The 21788-nt window shown below is 44.1% G+C and overlaps 1 protein-coding gene across 1 annotated transcript in view; it reads left to right on the plus strand.

Annotated features, from left to right (window-relative positions):
* LOC129812496 (neuronal PAS domain-containing protein 3-like) overlaps positions 1-21788 on the plus strand; it is a 61048-nt gene that overhangs the window by 18552 nt on the left and 20708 nt on the right. Inside the window, exons 3-5 of the mRNA XM_055864114.1 lie at positions 9671-9789; positions 15044-15237; positions 16006-16112. Coding sequence (XP_055720089.1) covers positions 9671-9789; positions 15044-15237; positions 16006-16112 — 420 coding nt within the window. The remainder of the gene's footprint in view (positions 1-9670; positions 9790-15043; positions 15238-16005; positions 16113-21788) is intronic.

Below are 21788 nucleotides of genomic sequence, written 5' to 3' on the forward strand. Positions count from 1 at the left end.
TTGCCGACTGCTGACATGTTGGTTGCTGGCATGCTGACTGCTGACATGCTGACTATTGACATGCTGACTGCTGACATGTTGACTGCTGACTGCTGACTGCTGACTTGCTGACTGCTGACATGCTGACTGCTGACATGCTGACTGCTGACATGTTGACTGCTGACATGCTGACTGCTGAGATGTTGACTGTTGCCATGCTGGCTGCTGAGTGCTGACATGCTGCTTGCTGGTGTGCTGACTGCTGACATGCTGGTTGCTGGCATGCTGACTGCTGACATGCTGGTTACTGGCATGTTGACTGCTGGCATGCTGACTGCTGACATGCTGACTGTTGACATGCTGACTGCTGACTTCTGACATGCTGACTGCTGACATGCTGACTGCTGACATGCTGACTGCTAACATGCTGACAGGCTGACTGCTGACATGCTGGTTGCTGGCATGCTGACTGCTGACATGCTGACTACTGACATGTTGACTGCTGACATGCTAACGGCTGGCATGCTGACTGCTGACATGCTGACATGCTGACTGCTGACTGCTGACATGCTGACTGCTGACATGCTGACATGCTGACTGCTGACATGCTGACGTGCTGACTGCTGACATGCTGACTGCTGACATGTTTACTGCTGACATGCTGACTGCTGACATGTTGACTGCTGACATGTTGACTGCTGACATGCTAACTGCTGACATGCTGGCATTCTGACTGCTGACATGCTGACTGCTGACATGCTGACTGCTAACATTCTGAGTGCTGACATGCTGGTGGCTGGTGTGGTGACTGCTGACATGCTGGTTGCTGGCATGCTGACATGCTGACTGCTGACATGCTGACTGCTGACATGCTGAGTGCTGACATGCTGACTACTGGCATGCTGACTGCTGAAATGCTGACTGCTGACATGTTGACTGCTGACATGCTGACATGCTGACTGCTGACATGCTGACATGCTGACTGCTGACATGCTGACTGCTGAAATGCTGACATGCTGACATGCTGACATGCTGACATGCTGACTGCTGACATGCTGACTGCTGACATGTTGACTGCTGACATGCTGACTGCTGACATGCTGGTTACTGGCATGCTGACTACTGGCATGCTGACTGCTGACATGCTGACTGCTGACTGCTGAAATGCTGACATGTTGACTGCTGACTGCTGACATGCTGACATGCTGACTGCTGACATGCTGACGTGATGACATGCTGACTGCTGACTGCTGACATGCTGACTGCTGACATGCTGACTGCTGAAATGCTGACTGCTGAAATGCTGACATGCTGACATGTTGGCTGCTGACATGCTGACTGCTGACATGCTGACATGCTGACTGCTGACATGCTGACTGCTGACATGCTGACTGCTGACATAATGACTGCTGACATGCTAACTGCTGACATGCTGAGTGCTGACATGCTGGTTGCTGGCATGCTGACTACTGGCATGCTGACTGCTGACATGCTGACGTGCTGACATGCTGACTGCTGACTGCTGACATGCTGACTGCTGACATGCTGACTGCTGAAATGCTGACATGCTGACATGTTGACTGCTGACATGCTGACTGCTGACATGCTGACATGCTGACTGCTGACATGCTGACTGCTGACATGTTGACTGCTGACATGCTGACATGCTGACTGCTGACATGCTGACTGCTGACATGTTGACTCCTGACATGCTGACTGCTGACATGCTGACATGTTGACTGCTGACATGCTGACATGCTGACTGCTGACATGTTGAAATGCTGACTGCTGACATGTTGACTGCTGACATGCTGACTGCTGACATGTTGACTGCTGACATGCTGATATGTTGACTGCTGACATGCTGACATGCTGACATGTTGAAATGCTGACATGCTGACTGCTGACATGTTGACTGCTGACATGCTGACATGTTGACTGCTGACATGCTGATATGTTGACTGCTGACCTGCTGAAATGCTGACATTCTGACTGCTGACATGTTGAAATGCTGACTGCTGACATTCTGACTGCTGACATTCTGACTGCTGACATTCTGACTGCTGACATTCTGACTGCTGACATGCTGACTGCTGACATGCTGACTGCTGACATTCTGACTGCTGACATGCTGACTGCTGACATGCTGACTGCTGACATGCTGACGTTCTGACTGCTGACGTTCTGACTGCTGACATTCTGACTGCTGACATGCTGACTGCTGACATTCTGACTGCTGACATTCTGACTGCTGACATTCTGACTGCTGACATGCTGACATGCTGACTGCTGACATGCTGACTGCTGACATTCTGACTGCTGACATGCTGACTGCTGACATTCTGACTGCTGACATGCTGACATTCTGACTGCTGACATTCTGACTGCTGACATTCTGACTGCTGACATTCTGACTGCTGACATGCTGACTGCTGACATGCTGACTGCTGACATGCTGACTGCTGACATGCTGACTGCTGACATGCTGACTGCTGACATTCTGACTGCTGACATTCTGACTGCTGACATTCTGACATGCTGACTGCTGACATGCTGACTGCTGACATTCTGACTGCTGACATTCTGACTGCTGACATTCTGACTGCTGACATTCTGACTGCTGACATGTTGACTGCTGACATTCTGACTGATGACATGCTGACTGCTGACATTCTGACTGCTGACATTCTGACTGCTGACATTCTGACTGCTGACATGCTGACTGCCGACATTCTGACTGCTGACATTCTGACATGCTGACATGTTGACTGCTGACATTCTGACTGATGACATGTTGACTGATGACATGCTGACTGCTGACATTCTGACTGCTGACATGTTGACTGCTGACATTCTGACTTATGACATGTTGACTGATGACATGCTGACTGCTGACATTCTGACTGCTGACATTCTGACTGCTGACATTCTGACTGCTGACATGCTGACTGCTGACATTCTGACTGCTGACATTCTGACTGCTGACATGCTGACTGCTGACATGCTGACTGCTGACATGCTGACTGCTGACATGCTGACTGCTGACATTCTGACTGCTGACATTCTGACTGCTGACATGTTGACTGCTGACATTCTGACTGCTGACATGTTGACTGCTGACATTCTGACTGCTGACATGTTGACTGCTGACATGTTGACTGCTGACATGCTGACTCAGGTATGTCTCCAGCTTAGATACATATGTCATCTCTTAAACAGAGAGTAGGGTTAGAGAATGTTTTAGGGAAAACCATTGGAAGTTTAGTTTTCTAAGAAAATACAAACAGGCCAGTATATATATTTACGAGTATACCCTTTATGAGTGTATTTATTCTCATGTTTTGTCATGCTGTTGGTGTCACATTGGCACTACAGAGTGGAGGGTTTGGAGAATGTTTTAGGCAAAACCGTTGGAAGTTTAGTTTTCAAACAGGCCACTATATTTAAAGGATTTTTCCTTGTTCCTAGTTTAGTCATGTTGTGGTACTTCAGTGTATATTATTCAGGGTATATCATATAGAAATCACTTTGGTACAAAAGTATTGTCCTGGTACAAAATTATTGTACTATTTTTAGATAAAAAATAAATGTGTTTTCAACCAAGGTATATGACCACTTCATTTAACTATATTAGAGATGGTCCATATGGAGATTTTTTTGAATCATCAATTAACTTAATCACTTGGTTTAGAATAAAAATATTTGAGCATATTTGCTTCTATTTATTTAAATTTATCTTTACAGATGTACTGTGAAATCAGCAAAGAGGCCTGCCACACACAATGATGGAGAGCGATATTGATTTTCATGGAAACAGATAATATATTATTGTAATAGTGTATTAGAAACTAAGAGGTGCCAATTAAAAGGTCTCATGGGGCTCCTGTAGGGAGAGCACAGCTCTACAACATGTATGATACATATTCTTATTTATTTTTTAAATGTTTTCTCATTTAGCAGATGCTCTTATCCAGAGCGAATTACAGTAATGAGTGCATTCTATACTTTTTTTTATTCATACATGTTACATTCCACTATCTGTCTCAGTGGCATTAAATGATGATGAATGGCATCTATTGGCCATCGTTTAAAGGGATAGTGCAAGATTTTGGCAAGCCCATGCTAGTTGTAGCTGTAAACCTCTAGTCATTGCGTTAACATTAGTTAGCAGTGGTTTGTGAAACTACCTACAACTTCCTTCAAACTGCACACATAGTATCCATGAGTTAATCTGACTCACACTAAGTGTCACGATCGTCTTGAGGATAATGAGTGGACCAAGGCGCAGCGTGTGAAAAATACATTCTCTTTTATTTAGAGACGAGACGAACGAACACTTATAACAAAACAAAACAAAACAACAAACGACCGTGAAGCTACAAACGTAAGTGCAATACAAAAGCTACAAACGTTCTACATAGACAATTACCCACAAACGCATAATGCCTATGGCTGCCTTAAATATGGCTCCCAATCAGAGACAAATGAAAGACAGCTGTCTCTGATTGAGAACCACTCAGGCAACCATAGACGTACCTAGACACATTTACTAAACACAACCCCATACACTAAACCCAACATCCCCTTTACCATATAACCACTCAAGACAAGACAAAAACACAAACATCCCCATGTCACACCCTGACCTAACTAAAATAATAAAGAAAACAAAGAATGCTAAGGCCAGGGTGTGACCTTACCTGGTTGTATGCTCCCCGTAGCCCGACCAGTGTGGGGAGGTGGAATAACCTGCACTGGGCTGTGTAGGCGAACCGGGGACACCATGCGTAAGGCTGGTGCCATGTATGCCGGCCCGAGGAGACGCATTGGAGGCCAGATGCGTGGGCCGGCTTCATGACATCCGGCTCAATACTCAATCTAGCCCTGCCAGTGCGGGGAGGTGGAATAACCCGCACTGGGCTATGCACACGTACAGGAGACACCGTGCGCTCTACCGCATAACACGGTGTCTGCCCGTACTTTCGCGCTCCACGGTAAGCTCGGGAGTTGGCGCAGGTCTCCTACCTGACTTCGCCACACTCCCTTGTAGCCCCCGTCCCAAGAAAATTTTGGGTTTGACTCTCGGGCTTCCAGCCTTGCTTCCGTGCTGCCTCATCATATCGCCTCCTCTCGGCTTTAGCTGCCTCCAGCTCTTCACGAGGGAGGCGATATTCTCCCGGTTGAGCCCAAGGTCCCTTACCTTCCAGTATCTCCTCCCAAGTCCAAGAATCCTTTATGCGCTGCTCCTGCAGCTGCTTACCACGCTGCTTGGTCCCGGTTTGGTGGGTAATTCTGTCATGACCGTTATATGACAAATGAGTGGACCAAGGCGCAGCGTGTGAAAAATACATTCTCTTTTATTTAGAGACGAGAGAAACACGAAACGAACACTTATAACAAAACGAAACAAAACAACAAACGACCGTGAAGCTACAAACGTAAGTGCAATACAAAAGCTACAAACGTTCTACATAGACAATTACCCACAAACGCATAATGCCTATGGCTGCCTTAAATATGGCTCCCAATCAGAGACAAATGAAAGACAGCTGTCTCTGATTGAGAACCACTCAGGCAACCATAGACATACCTAGACACATTTACTAAACACAACCCCATACACTAAACCCAACACCCCCTTTACCATATAACCACCCAAGACAAGACAAAAACACAAACATTCCCCATTTCACACCCTGACCTAACTAAAAAAATAAAGAATACTAAGGCCAGGGCGTGACACTAAGCATGATTTTGACCATGATTCAACAACAAAAAATGCAATTCTCCACTGTCACCCTCCCACCAATTATTAGTTGACATCTTGTTGAATTTGCCATACAGGAAAATTTAGAAATGATTACATTATTATTTATTTATTATTTATTTTATTTTCACTCTGCCTGAAATTAAATATGGTTTAGATGTATGTTTTTAAGTAATTTATAGTATCTCCTGGGAGTGTAGGCTACAGAGAGACTGGGACTAGATGAGGGGAGACAGGCACACAGTGCCTGACGGCATTTTTCCTGTCACCCTGTAATTATTAAAGCTGCCAATGCAATACAAGTCCCTCTCTGTATGTTTCACATCCCACTCCCACTTATATACACACACACACACACTCTCACACACACACGCTCTCACAAACACACTCTCTCTCTCTCTCGCACGCACACACGCGCACACACACACACACTCTCATACACACACGCTCTCACAAACACACTCTCTCTCTCTCTCTCTCTCGCACGCACGCACGCACGCACGCACGCACACACACACACACGTGCACACACACACACTATCTCTCCCACACAGACGGGCAAGCTGTATTGAAAAATCACCCTCTACATCTCAATATGGAGCCAGCCAGCAGTGCCTTCCAATTAGTACAGGGCCTGGTGCATTATCTATCATTACTAATGTACAGAGACGCACTCGTTCATCAGCGCAGGGCCAGACAAGGACCTCCCAGTGTCTGGAGATGGAGAACAGACACGCTGAGCCATGGGCCATACACTTTATCTTGATTTATCTGTACGTTAAATGCTTGACTTTTTGAATTGGTACTAATATTTATATAAATATATTAGGAATATTAGCAAGCGGAGTAGGGGAGCCTCACTTAGGTCTATAAGTCATATAAGCATGTAGCTTGTAGCAGTGTCTTGCTTTGTAGGAGCTTCCTCCTCTGAGTTGTCCCTGGTGTGTAGAAATGGTATGGCGATGGTGACGGGGGTTGTCAGGGGGAGGAGTGGGACAATGGGGGGCTAAATGATGATGGTCAACACTCACCTTCACAGCACAGAAAGTAATACTTTTAAAATCTCATCACGTACACACAGAGATGGCTCATTAATCGAGATCAGCAGACCCTTGCCAAACCATAAATAATGCTCACAAATGTTTATTCATTTTCCTTTTAAATAATTATTCTAAAAGGTGTCATTTTTCTATGAGATGCAGGGCTTGAAGTTTCTAGTTTCACATTTCACTCCAAAGTTCCCTGGCACTCGATGTTAGGTTTGACTAGTACTCTACATTTAAATGAGGTTGGCTACATTCACTTCCTCTCACGCTGTAGGCCTTGCCCTCTTTGTACTATCAACATAAACATGCATAGATCGTAATACTGTGGGAATCCTAACCACACTGTTAGGTGGTAATCGCTCTATAGTTTTTACATGTTAACACGGTGTTCCATGTTTTATAACCCTATAACAGATACATACTGTATATCAATATTCTCCCATGCGGTGTCAAAACCATTCATTGGTCACTGTGTCCCAAATGGTACCCTATCCTCTATAAAGAACACAAAGTATCTGTGATAATTCTCCCACTCACACGCTAATACCCAGAGTAATGCTCCAACAGAGCTCATATTAGCATTAGTTTGATGAAGAAAGTATTGCAAGGGTGTCCGACGTGTCTGACTCGTAAATTGCCCAGTCTATAATTCACATTCACATCATAACCGCTAACTAACAGAAGCCCACAGGTGGTGAAACACCCCCCCCCCCCAATCCCTCACAAATTAACCTGATTGGTTGCTTTAGTTAGACGTCAGTAGAGTGAAAATAGATTCCTGTGCTTTTAAGGCCAGGCGGTTGGTTGGCTCGTGCCTTCCCTTATGAAAATGCTCAGTTCTAAGAGGCTCTGATCTTGTGTTTTAGTAATATAGAACTATACAGCTGACTGGCAGCTGTGATCTATAGCATTTAAGTGTAAGTTTTGATCTCTCTGCCTTTGATTAAAACTAATGAGCTCATTTAATTCAAAATGGGAATCTGTGATAAGAGAAATAAGGTTGATGTGATTGGATTAGAGAGGCAAATTAAACTCTTAGAGCTGCTACTGCTTCTGCTGCTTATGCAGTGTATTAAAACGCTGTTGGTGTATTCTGCTGTGTTAGATGATGAGAAAAATGTCATAGTAATTCATATTTAATCAGAACAAATTAAATGACTAAATATAACATGGCTCTGGCTTCTCCCCAGTGATAAAGGACTGGTTATATTTTAAATGACATTTAATTCATCAGTAAAGAAGAGAAAATAAGAGAATGTCAGCAGCCGCCACCACCACGCCCTCCCATCAGCCTCCTCGCTGTCACCCCTCCCTCATCGCTCCATCCCCACCCTCCTCTCTCATACTGATCATGTTGTTTCCGGTTCTAGAGAACCTCACTCCAGCCTTGTTATATGGAGAGTAGCAGAAAAATTGATTTTCCAAGTATCCTGTTTTAGTAATCCCATTTCAATGTGATCTCCTAGCCTGGTCCATGGCTGAATTGCCTGTGAGCTGGGCGTTGTCATATCACTGTCTGTCTGTCTGTCTGTCTGTCTGTCTGTCTGTCTGTCTGTCTGTCTGTCTGTCTGTCTGTCTGTCTGTCTGTTTGTCTGTCTGTCTGTCTGTCTGTCTGTCTGTCTGTCTGTCTGTCTGTCTGTCTGTCTGTCTGTCTGTCTGTCTGTCTGTCTGTCTGTCTGTCTGTCTGTCTGTGTTCAATTCTCCAGGAAGTTGTCCTCAGTGTCCCTGGCCAATGGAGCCTTCCTCCTGCTACCAGACTGTTGAATCAGTCTGGAAGCAGTGTAAAGCCACTCAATATTCGGGACACCTAAACCCCCTTCTCTTTGAGCCAGTAAGACAACGTCACGTGTGGTGTGTGTGTTTAAGCATAGACACTTTGTCACCACCTGAACAGCTTTGTTATTCACTCCCCTTAGATCCTTCTATGGGATATGCACATTTGCAAGCAGATGTTGAATCTTTGCTAGGGCCACCCCTCTCACAGCTTCTAGCTTCATGACCACAGGCAAAGGGGAAATGTCAATCATAACACACACACAGTCAGGGAGACCAGGAGGGGCTAGCATGTCTACATCTACAGTATATTATCTCCTCTGATGGATTGAATATTTTGAATATGCATTTGATTATTAAGCCTTGATCAGGAGCACAGAGTGACAAATAGACGGTTTCACCTTTACCTAATAGGTATCCTTGTTGTGTTCTGTTGAAGAGACTGACTGACCTCATTAGTTATGGGCTTTTAATGTGATGATCTATGTTTAGAATTGTCTTGAGATTGGTGAAGCAAGGATGAATATCTTTGTTTCCAATTAGATTAACAGTATACAGTATAAAATACACTTGAGTTAACTCTAATAGGTATTCCATTACATGAAATTGCAATATTGTACTTGGAAAATGAATACTACACTACAATGAAGAGAAACAGGCAGTTGACTTTTAAACTGCCGCCGAACTTCCAATAAAATGTTTTCACCTGTTATGGTGTTAGACCTAACAGAGGTTGTACACTATTACAGAACATACTGTAATTAAAACATTGTTTACTGGTAATGTGTTGTTTTTATTTAGGTGTGCTTTTTCCATTAGACGGTTACCTGGGAGATGATAGAAACTCAATGAAAAGTTATTACAGCTAGCTTGTCTTACCAGCTGGAGTTTTTAATATCACCCCACCTCTCCTGGGCTTTACTACAAAACACACAGATTTATTGGCCAAGTAATGTTAAGTAATTGTGCGTGTGTGTGTGTGTGTGTGTGTGTGTGTGTGTGTGTGTGTGTGTGTGTGTGTGTGTGTGTGTGTGTGTGTGTGTGTGTGTGTGTGTGTGTGTGTGTGTGTGTGTGTGTGTGTGTGTGTGTGTGTTTGCCTCCACAGTCGAATCGACCAGCCCCACCCTGCTGCCCCCAGACAACATTCTAGAACGCTCCTTCTTCATCCGTATGAAGTCCACACTGACCAAGAGAGGCGTCCACATCAAGTCTTCAGGCTATAAGGTAAGACCCAGAGGCACGGTGGCCGAGCCACAGAGATCCTAGAATTCACACCCCCACAGCCGTATGTTGTTATATATGTAGTTCTACGGCCTAGCCCGTAGTAAGAGCGGGGTTATAGACTCTCATAAGGAACTAGTCTGGAATCCAAACTGAATATGGCTCTGTTTTACTATTGTTTTAGAGTGATATTCAGTTTGCATTCCAGGCTTTTTCTAGTATGTAAATATTCTTTTGTATTTCAGTTTGAGTTGTGAAAAAGAGAGAATGGCCATAACTACCATGACTATAATACTCAGCATGAGTATAGTCAACATAAAAATGTATACTGTCGGTGTTAACATACTGTATGTATAGAAAAAGAGTCACGTAGGCTCAATATTAAGTTGATACGATGTATGGCTTGTGGGGGCTTTGGGACAGAGAGATATGATTAAGGCTGATTCTTTGAGCAGTGAAGACACACAGGGATGAGCCCAGCCTCACCTTGATGCCCCTCTCTCTCTCTCCAAGGATCTCCATATCATCTCTGTCTCTCTGTCAGTGTCTCTGGCCTCATTCTGGCATCATCACACCCTAATGCACTTTGTGTTCTCAAGGGTGGATCTGTAACGGCTCTCGTTGTTGGAAGAAAGAGTAGACCAAGGCGCAGCATGGAAAGTGTTCATGATTTTAATTGAAAAAACACTCAAACAAAATAACAAAATCGAAAACGAAAAGTTCTGTCAGGCAACAGTAACTAAACAGAAAACAAGATCCCACAACCTAATGGTGGGAAAAAGGGCTGCCTAAGTATGATCCCCAATCAGAGACAACGATAGACAGCTGCCTCTGATTGGGAACCACACTCGGCCAAAAACAAAGAAACAGAAAACATAGAATTTCCCACCCGAGTCAAACCCTGACCTAACCAAACATAGAGAATAATAAGGATCTCTAAGGTCAGGGCATGACAGGATCCAACAGCAGTGGCGTGGGTTTGGATATATCTCTTCAATCTCTTTATTATATTGTGTTTCATTGGTCTTGGACTGTGAGGGAAAAAACATTTTAATATTTATTTATTATAAAAAATGGAAGGTAATGGCTGCCTATGATATTGAACTGAGGCTGTGTCTGAGAGAGAGAAAGAGACAGAGAGAGTGAGAGAGAGAAGGAGAGAGAGAGAGACAGAGAGAGAGAGAGAGAGAGAGAGAGGAGAGAGTTGAGAGAGAGGAGAGAGAGTTGAGAGAGAGGAGAGAGTTGAGAGTTGAGAGAGAGGAGGGAGTTGAGAGAGAGGAGAGAGGGAGAGAAAGAGAGAGAGAGGAGGGAGTTGAGAGAGAGTTGAGAGAGAGGAGAGAGAGAGGAGAGAGGGGGAGAAAGAGAGAGAGAGAGAGACATAGAAAGAGTTTCAGTCCAAAAGCAGTAATAGACAATCTTAAACATAAAATAGCGAGGGTGGAGGTGAGGACAAATGTTTTGAAGGTTCTAATTATGGCTAGAGATAAATGTTGTTTGGCTTGTCGGTGATCTGCTCCTCCACCCGGGACCGCGAGGCATGGTGGGGTTGGCGGCACTTATCATGGCTGCTTATATCCCCACTCCACTCTGGAGGTCAAATCAAAGCTCCAGCTTTAAACCTGTATTTTTTTTAACAGATCTCAGCCCCCCCATCTCATTTAATGCACTCATGTAAAGGTCCTCCTTTATTATTTGTGCTGTATCACATTTCAAAAGCACTCCAGAGAATCCCCAGGAACAGATGAATCTTATTTCTTATGTATACCTCTTCTATATTCACCGGTGGAGGGAGAGAGTGTATTCATTGTGTGCTGAACCATGAATTATAAAAATGGATCCCTTTATTTGGTTGGCTTGTATTAAGTTGAGAAATGCTATTCGAATGCCTCTCACTGCCGCTGTTGTGAACACTTGACATGTCAGTTTGCATTTAACTGCCTGAGCATATTTAATGTTCTGGCCAATAGCGCTCCTGTAGCAGTCTAGCTGCCCACCATTGACTTCAAAAGTTGTCTTATTCAAACTAACTAACTAACTTTTTTGATGCCCCTAGGTTTGGGCTTCCGAATAAATCATTTAAATTCTATATGTTTTTAAAACATTAGTATCCATTAGAGTGGAGCAGAGCGGTGTGCATTTTATTTTGCATTGTCTGGTGTCCTCTAGAGCACCATGGCCTTGTTCCGTCCAGCCGGTACAGTCATTAGATGTCTTCCTCTGTCCTGGTCTCATTGTGCTGATGTGATGTCTTCCTCTGCCCTGGTCTCATTGTGCTGATGTGATGTGTTCCTCTGCCCTGGTCTCATTGTGCTGATGTGATGTCTTCCTCTGCCCTGGTCTCATTGTGCTGATGTGATGTGTTCCTCTGCCCTGGTCTCATTGTGCTGATGTGATGTCTTCCTCTGCCCTGGTCTCATTGTGCTGATGTGATGTCTTCCTCTGCCCTGGTCTCATTGTGCTGATGTGATGTGTTCCTCTGCCCTGGTCTCATTGTGCTGATGTGATGTCTTCCTCTGCCCTGGTCTCATTGTGCTGATGTGATGTCTTCCTCTGCCCTGGTCTCATTGTGCTGATGTGATGTCTTCCTCTGCCCTGGTCTCATTGTGCTGATGTGATGTCTTCCTCTGCCCTGGTCTCATTGTGCTGATGTGATGTCTTCCTCTGCCCTGGTCTCATTGTGCTGATGTGATGTCTTCCTCTACCCTGGTCTCATTGTGCTGATGTGATGTCTTCCTCTGCCCTGGTCTCATTGTGCTGATGTGATGTCTTCCTCTGCCCTGGTCTCATTGTGCTGATGTGATGTCTTCCTCTGCCCTGGTCTCATTGTGCTGAGGTGATGTCTTCCTCTGCCCTGGTCTCATTGTGCTGATGTGATGTCTTCCTCTGCCCTGGTCTCATTGTGCTGATGTGATGTCTTCCTCTGCCCTGGTCTCATTGTGCTGATGTGATGTCTTCCTCTGCCCTGGTCTCATTGTGCTGATGTGATGTCTTCCTCTGCCCTGGTCTCATTGTGCTGATGTGATGTCTTCCTCTGCCCTGGTCTCATTGTGCTGATGTGATGTCTTCCTCTGCCCTGGTCTCATTGTGCTGATGTGATGTCTTTTTGAAGCCTGACAACCAACCACCAACAGTCAAGTGTGTATCAGCACCTACCTTGCTGTCTATCTGTGGTCTGATCAAGATAGACAGCATATTGTCTGTCTGATGTGTGAAGCTGATCAGTTTACTGTCTGTCTGATGTGTGAAGCTGATCAGTTTACTGTCTGTCTGATGTGTGAAGCTGATCAGTTTACTGTCTGTCTGATGTGTGAAGCTGATCAGTTTACTGTCTGTCTGATGTGTGAAGCTGATCAGTTTACTGTCTGTCTGATGTGTGAAGCTGTGCAGCATACTGTACCATACCTGGGTTCAAGTACTATTTAAAATAATTTAAAATACTACATCTGGGCTTGATTTAGCTTCCCTGGCACACTGGAACGAATAGAATAATTGGAGAAGAGCAAAACCCTTCCCATCCGGCATTGCAGGCAGGCTTAAGCAAACGCTAAAAATATTTGAAAGATTTCAAATAGTGTTTGAACCCAGGTGTGAGTGTGTGGAGGCTGATTTGCTGCATAGATCTGTTTAACATATAAAGGACTGTAGGGAACTCTCATATGCATTCAACAAAGTCATTCTGGGTGGACCGACCAGACTTTGTTTACATGATTCAATTATACATACATGATGTAAAATGTTACAGAAATGAGTGTAATTACAGAATATCGGGGACATATATATCATATATGTAACAAAAATTATACATCTAAAACAGGAAATATATCTAACACATATTCTGCACAGTAGATGATTAACATGTTACAGAAATGACTGTAACTGCAAAATCATGGGAACATATCTAACAGAATATACCTGGATGGAAAGCCGATTGAGAGTACCTTTAACTGTTCCTATTCTTCACGGTCATTCCCCTGGTGACCTTGAACAAGGTCTCACTGCACTCTTCAACTTTAAAAAGACAGCAAAGTATTCTCCCTCCTCTTCTCTCAGAGCAGCACGACTTCAAGCACTAGACTGGCTACAATGCCTCGCCTAGCATTCTGTTTCATGTGTTTTAGCCGGTCTTCGCTCATACTCACTTTAAAATAAACACGGTTCAATCTTGCCATTGGATGTGCTATACAGCGTTGTAGTTTAGTTATATTCAAAATGGGTTTGAAACTATCATCCACAGTTCTTCTTTGTCTTTCGAAACTCCAGGGAAAAGGAGTCAGTATCATTTAACTGTGGAGACTGTTGATGGCTTCTAGGATGTCACAAGCACTGATGGTTTCCCTTTGAAAAGGAGACATCATACACCATCAGAGCCATTTTCCTCCTGGGCCGACTGTCTGACGGGGCCATTGTAACATGTCACTGTTCTGTTAGCTTTCTAATGCAATGCCTGGAATAGGGCTGTTATTTTGTTGTTGTGTCTCTCTTCTGAATTGGAATTCAATGTCTGGTTCCCATTGTTGATGGTTGCTTATCCCTGGTGGAGCAGGAGATGGTCTGAGGCTTTGAATGAGTTTAGGGAGCAGGAACTGTCTGTGTGAATGATGATAATCGCGTCTCACCAATCTCAGAGGTGTGCCACTGAGAGGCCAGTGTCAGTAGTTTAAAGACTACAAAACAATTCCCCCTGGGTTTAACCTGGCAGTGATTAAAATGGATGGATCTGAAAGTGTAGTTTGCATATCTAGTCAGTTCCTCCTCTAGGGCAGAATAGAGCTACAAAGACTTTAAAGCTAGCGATAATTAGGACCTTCAAAACATTTGTCCTCACCTCCACCCTCGCTATTTTGTGTTTGGAATTCTCCATTACTGCTTTTGAACTGAAACTCTTTTTCTCTCTCTCTTTCTCTCTCTCGCTCTCTTTTTTTCTCTCTCTTTCTCTCCCTCTCTCTCCTTTCTCTCTCTCTCGCTCTCTTTTCTCTCTCTCTTTCTCTCCCTCTCTCTCCTTTCTCTCTTGCTCTCTCTCTCGCTCTCTTTTTTTCTCTCTCTCTCATTCTCTCTCGCTCTCTCTCTTCCTCTCTCTCTCTCTCTCACTCGCTCGCTCGCTCTCCTCTCTCTCTTGCCTCTCCTTGCTCTCTCTCTCTCGCTCGCTCGCTCTCCTCTCTTTCTTTCTCTCTCTCTTTCTCTCTCGCTCTATCTCTCTCTCTCTGTGTCTCTATCTCTCTCTTTCTCTGTGTTTCCCCCTCTCTCCCTCCTCCTATAGGTGATCCATGTTACAGGCAGGCTGAGGATCCGTATGGCATTGACCCACAGTCGGTCGGTACCCATTCAGATCATGGGCATGGTGGTGGTAGCCCACGCCCTCCCCCCCCCCACCATCAACGAGGTGCGCATAGACTGCCAGATGTTTGTCACCAGGGTCCACATGGACCTCAACATTGTCTACTGTGAGAATAGGTAAGGCTTGACTGTATTTTACTGTACCCACGTGGCAGTGAAATACATAACTGAAATGCATGGGTAACGTTTGAAAACGTCTGAAACCCTACCTCTTCAAAGAGTATCTTAAATAATCCCACATTGGCACCGCTTGGCATTACGTTGCTCTTATAGTTGTGTAGGTAGTTCCACTCTAATCGCTAGGGTTTGTAATTTCATAGCAATAGGCCTATATACTGTACACCTCATCATGAACATTATATTTCTTTGCTACCTGTCCTCATCTCTGTGGGATTGAGATCACTGAGATAGTTTTCTTTTTACCCCTGTCTGCCAGACAGTCAGTTGTTTATGTGGAAATCACATCTGGACAGTCAGTTTTACAGTGAGATAGCCTCATCTTTCCTGGAAAATAAAATGGGAAACTGATCAGGACTACTTTCATGAGTTTCATAGGGTGTTTGGGGAGACTAGAAATATCAGAAATCACCACACAATATGTAAGACAGATAGTAGACAGGTTGCTTTTGGGTGAACAAAAAAAGAATGGATAGATTATATTCAATACATCCTATGTTCCATTCTATCCGTTTGTCCCTAAATGTGTGTGTAATACTTACTGTATCTTTGTCAAAGGCATTAGTCTGACATATCAGGATGAATATGGTCTATCTGGTTAAGCTGGAATGACATTGCTTTTTAAGAGCCGTTTGAATGTTTTTCCGTTTCCGTTGGTGCTTCTTCTCTTGCCGTCGTCACGCGCTGAATCCTTTTCAAATGTTCTAGAATTAGCGACTACATGGACCTGATGGCAGTGGACATCGTAGGGAAGAGGTGTTACCAGTTTATTCATGCGGAGGATGTGGATGGCATCCGCCACAGCCATTTAGACTGTGAGTATTATACTTTAAGGGTTACCACATCATTCCAGTATGGAACATAACTTATTATGAACACATTATTGCAGAACAAATGTTATTATGGGAAGTGATCCATCACAACTATCTCCTCTCCACCCAAACACCAAAGTCATCGGTCATTGTCTGCTTCACTGCAGAGCTGGTGTTGTTCAGAACAAAGTTGTGCTGATCTTATCAGCGTACAGAATAGGTGTCAAAGCCCTGTAGAGAGACCACATCTAGATGATGATCCACGTTATCTGCCTCTGTCACCTTATAGGGTTTGAACACGGGTCTCCTACATGCCACAAGACCTGGTTAGCCCACATTGAGCTAAACCCTGAATCAGGGTAATAGGCCTGTAGAGCGACCACATCTAGATTATCCACGTGATCTGCCTCTGTGACTTACTTACCTTGGATGGGGGAAATATTTTTGGGTTGCAATGTCATGACTCAGGGGTAGAAATATATGCCATTGATCTTCAGACCCCAGGGAGGGAGAATGGAAACCAAGACCCCCACGCAAGTTCACTCCCAATGTTTCAAATGAAATGGCTGCATGTCTTCTTTGTTTGTTTGCGTTCAACTTTGAGCTAAGTTTACTTTTAGAGTAACGGTCATCTTTGCAAAGGTGTCTTTGCATCTCTACTCCACCAGAGCAGTTGTTATAGCCCTTGGCAGGAGGTACTCTCCACTCGCTTTACTTCTTAATTCCAAAACGTGTCATGATTTGATATGTTTTGCCAATGAAAGCTTTACTGTGGCTGGTTAAACACTGAGGAGGCATTGTGGGAGCAGTACACCATTTGATTGGGCTTTGCAACGTGGATACTGTACTAGGCAGGCTGCCATTATTGGAGATCTGTGGGCTGAGCTGCTCCCTAGGCCCTTTCTTCGTGCTGGATGCTGGATTGTAAGTGTAAAGGGTGTAAATTCCCTTGCTTTATTAGGTGGGAGGACAAGTGTCCTTGGGGTTGCCTTCTCGGCCGGGGAACTTGGCTGATTAGATATTGTGAGTTCAACTGAATTAGAGCGCAATTACTGCTGCATTGCACTGTCCCTGTGCCTTAAAAATGCACCAGCTTGGGTTCATTAGCGGCTGATTTGAAACCCAGCAGAGGGAAAGTAGAGAGGGAGGGCTGCCCATGGATCACATTGATAAGAGAGGCTAATGCAGGCAAATTGAGGCGGCAGGCAGATTGAGGGTAAAGCAGGCCGATTGATGCTAAGGCAAGCCGATTGAGGCTAAGGCAGGCCGATTGAGGCTAAAACAGGCCAATTGAGGATAAGACAGGCCGATTGAGGATAAGGCCGGCAGATTGAGGATAAGGCCGGCAGATTGAGGCTAAAGCAGGCCGATTGAGGCTAAGGCAGGCAGATTGAGGCTAAGGCAGGCAGATTGAGGCTAAGGCAGGCAGATTGAGGCTAAGGCAGGCAGATTGAGGCTAAGGCAGGCAGATTGAGGCTAAGGCAGGCAGATTGAGGCTAAGGCAGGCAGATTGAGGTGGCAGGCAGATTGAGGCTAAAGCAGACAGATTGAGGTGGCAGGCAGATTGAGGCTAAGGCAGGCAGATTGAGGCTAAGGCAGGCAGATTGAGGTGACAGGCAGATTGAGGCTAAGGCAGGCAGATTGAGGCTAAAGCAGGCAGATTGAGGTGGCAGGCAGATTGAGGTGGCAGGCTAGGCAGTAGCAGCAAACAGTGGCACCGTTGCATATTTCCAGCTACCCCTGGCTGTCTCCTATCTAATACGCTCCACCCAGGCTTTAGTCAACTTACAGGCAGTGCATGAGCCGGGAAATTGGTTGTGTTCAGTGCTGCTAAATAGTTAGTTAATGTATTTATTTGTTAATTTAATAGTTTTTTGAGTTACGGACAGATACAATTAAAACATTGACACGCTGAATGAACAAGATTCAGATGTATTGCAGCATTGTACTTAAGTGTGCGCTAATTTCTAGTGTTTGTCCTTTTAGTGTCTGTTAGTGGATTTGATGTTGATTTCGTCTGGATATACTAAACAGTTAGCCTGTGTACCTGTCTCTTTAGCTGTCATACCACTCCTTTCCACTCTCTGTCATGCTAAACAAATGACACAGATTACAAGGTCTGGAATGTGATAGTTGAACAGAGACTGGCAACCAGGCTACTATACAGTATTTACAGTTAGAGAACAAAGCCATGGGAATTATTCGGTGAGCAATTCAGATTGGGATAACTAAGGTGTGTTAATTCCCCCTGACAAAATAAAAACTTTGCTATTTTCCTAGCTAGTTCAGTTGATAGTTTCATCTACACATTTACACTTGTGGGAATTGGCCTATATGGATAGGGCTACATTGAAATATTTCTTACAGAAGAAATATGAAATGCATAAGAATGGTAGCAACTGAAAGAGCAATTGAAAGGGAATAGTTTGAGATTATGGGAAAATTATTAGACCAAAGTTGAGGACACAACAGTTCACATTAGACTGTTGATTTTATGTACATTTTACATTTACTGTACTTTTCGCCACGTTTGTTGATAACGAAATCTGAAAATACTGTGGATACATTCAGTAACATGATAAGAATATTCCTGGAAAATGTGGGGGAGGTGCAACATAAGACAAGAAATGACAAGGGTTTGAGAGAGCGGACTAACTGGTGTCTTCAAGTGGTCATACACCTCTCTAAAGTAATTTCAATGCACTTTTATGACTCAAAGAAGAGTCTTCAACTGTAACATGCTTTTTTGATCTCTCCTAGCTGTGCCGTTGAGGAACTAGAGCAAGCAGACTTGTAGTTGTTTTGTTTGGAACACAACCCTGCATCCCCGCCATCACACAATTACTGCTGTTGCTTACGCAATTCAAAAAACTGCCATTTTAAATCGCAATCTGGGTCAGGTGGGCTTCACTTGAAGCTTGTTCTATTGCCAACATGGCTTGCTAAGTTATAAAATGTGATCTTACAGTGTAAGGCTTTCACAAGGCAATTCAGGGAAACAGATCATCATTTTGGTGTGCATAGAAAGGAGTGATGAGAGCGTGAGCTTTAAAATAGACAAACAAACATTGTGTTCAGAACAACCCAGGGTATGACGTCATGTCCTCTTGGAACTGCACATCACACATAGTGATCAGAAACGTTGACACTGTATATAACATGAGTTTTATGATATGGAAATGTGAAGTGCACATTTGGACTCACGGGTGTTTGGCTTATATGACATCAAATCAGTATTTATTATAATGCTCAACGTCTCATCTTTCAAAATACATTGAGTCCTCTCAATTTACAGCATTTCCCTCACTCAGACAATAAAATGTTTGCAAAAGTTGCCCAATTAGTGGGAGGGATGGGAGCAACTTGTTGTCCCATGCGGTGCTCAAGTTTTGAACGGCTGTCAGTCAGAACCCATACAGCGCTGTGAAGCGCAGAGCCAGAGCTCTGACGTCATGTATAGCATGCTACTGTACAACCACTACGTTCCAATTTAGGCACTTACCAGTGCCCAAATCTGTCATTTTCAACCTGTCTACGGGTACAAGTGTAAAGGGTTAATGCCCATGACATATACCCATCATTATCATCATCAGTCACATTATCACCACATATGTGATGATCATTTGGCCTTTGTGATGATAACTAACTGATAAAATGTAGTTATAGATGTACATGAGCAGATATTAACAGCTAGCTAAGTCATGCATTGGGCATAGCTCATAAGGCATCATACGTGTGCTGATAATGCATTATGAAAAGGGTATTCATAGGAAGCGTTACCAAAAATGTTCTGACATACTGTGGAGGTTTGGTGTGAATAGCAGCAATCAGCTGGTGAGGCAGGGTGACAAGGTCACTGGTTCTGAAGGAAATGTAATGTATTATTCCACTTAGCCAACTCTCTAGACTCGAGGTCAGAAGTGAACCACAAGACTTGAGAAGGAGTTTAAATGAATTGGGTTTTGTCCAAGCTTTATAATGTGGCCATTTAGTTGCTCAACTTGTTATACATAGCATATCCTAGGACTGTGAAAAGATCACATAGACTCCATTTCATATAGACCAAATCTATACTGTGTGTGTGTACATCACTACGGTTCATACTTCACTCATCAACGCATGTGCTATGACTGGAAAGGTGATTTTTAATTCATTCCAGAAGGATACATGTTAAGCCAAGACATGCATTAGTCTGACGATCTGATAACTGAACTGTAGCATACACAGTAGGGACAAATGGTTTTGAGTGACTGTTATATCAGACTGGGGAAAAGAGATTGTTTTCATGAGATGGAGAGAGATACTGTAGCTCACTGAAAGAAGTTAAATCTCTGAGGACTTAAGCCATCTGCCTCCAGGCATACTACCAGAACCTGTCTCCTGAGACTAGTTCAGACGGACTCTAATAAAAACCAACTCAGCTCACTTGTTAGGACACTACAGATACTGGAAAATACAGCTGAAGTGTTGAATGTTGAAGACACAGGCAAAGTTGCTGTAAATTCAAAGCTTTGGAAAACAGTAACTTTGGGCTTCAACAATAGTGTACCTCAGAAAAACATGAAGAAAACCACTCGCCACAATACAGGCAGAATGTTCTTGTGAAGCCAGACAAAAATGTCCAACCCGGTAGAGAAGAGAACATTCCTTTCTGACTCCTCCCTCATTCATAAAATGTTTGCCTTTACAATAATACCCTGTTGGACTGCAAAGACTTTTCATAAAGCAATTTCACGCTGTAAATTACTTACTTTTATATGACGGTGACACCACAGGAGCTTGGTGACACCTTAATTGGGGAGGACGAGCTCACAGTAATGGCTGGAACGGAATCAATGGAATGCTATCAAACTCATCAAACAAATGGTTTCCATGTGGTTGATACCATTCCACTTAATCAATTCCAGCCATTATTATGAGCTGTCCTCCCGTCAGCAGCCTCCTGTGGGTGACACCCCTTGTCGCAAGCCAGGGCCACTTGAGGTAAAGGGTATCTGAAAGGTAGTCACCGTTATGGAAAGGATCTAAGTGATTAAAACAAACTGAAGGACAGGAGGAGGAGAGGAGAGGAGCGAGAGAGAAGAGGCTCACGGTGAGAGAGAGAGAGAGAGAGTAGGGGAGAGTGGAGACATCCTACAGGCATGCCTGGGGCTGCAGGAGAAAGAGACAGATTAAAGGGCCCGTATTCCTTTTAATGCCTCCAATAGCTATTGGACGACTCCGGCACCGTAAAACGGCACTGTAAGTGGACAAGGTTAAAAAAATAAGACTCACCTGCAAAGACATTGTGCCAGGTAAGCCAGGGGTGGAGTGTATTGAGTATGCAGGTAGGCTAGCGGTTGAGTGTATTGAGTATGCAGGTAGGCTAGCGGTTGAGTGTATTGAGTATGCAGGTAGGCTAGCGGTTGAGTGTATTGAGTATGCAGGTAGGCTAGCGGTTGAGTGTATTGAGTATGCAGGTAGGCTAGCGGTTGAGTGTATTGAGTATGCAGGTAGGCTAGCGGTTAAGTGTATTGAGTATGCAGGTAGGCTAGCGGTTGAGTGTATTGAGTATGCAGGTAGGCTAGCGGTTGAGTGTATTGAGTATGCAGGTAGGCTAGCGGTTGAGTGTATTGAGTATGCAGGTAGGCTAGCGGTTGAGTGTGTTGAGTATGCAGGTAGGCTAGCGGTTGAGTGTAT

The sequence above is a fragment of the Salvelinus fontinalis genome, chromosome 16 (genome assembly GCF_029448725.1).
Source record: "Salvelinus fontinalis isolate EN_2023a chromosome 16, ASM2944872v1, whole genome shotgun sequence".
In the NCBI taxonomy this organism is placed as follows: Eukaryota; Metazoa; Chordata; class Actinopteri; order Salmoniformes; family Salmonidae; genus Salvelinus; species Salvelinus fontinalis.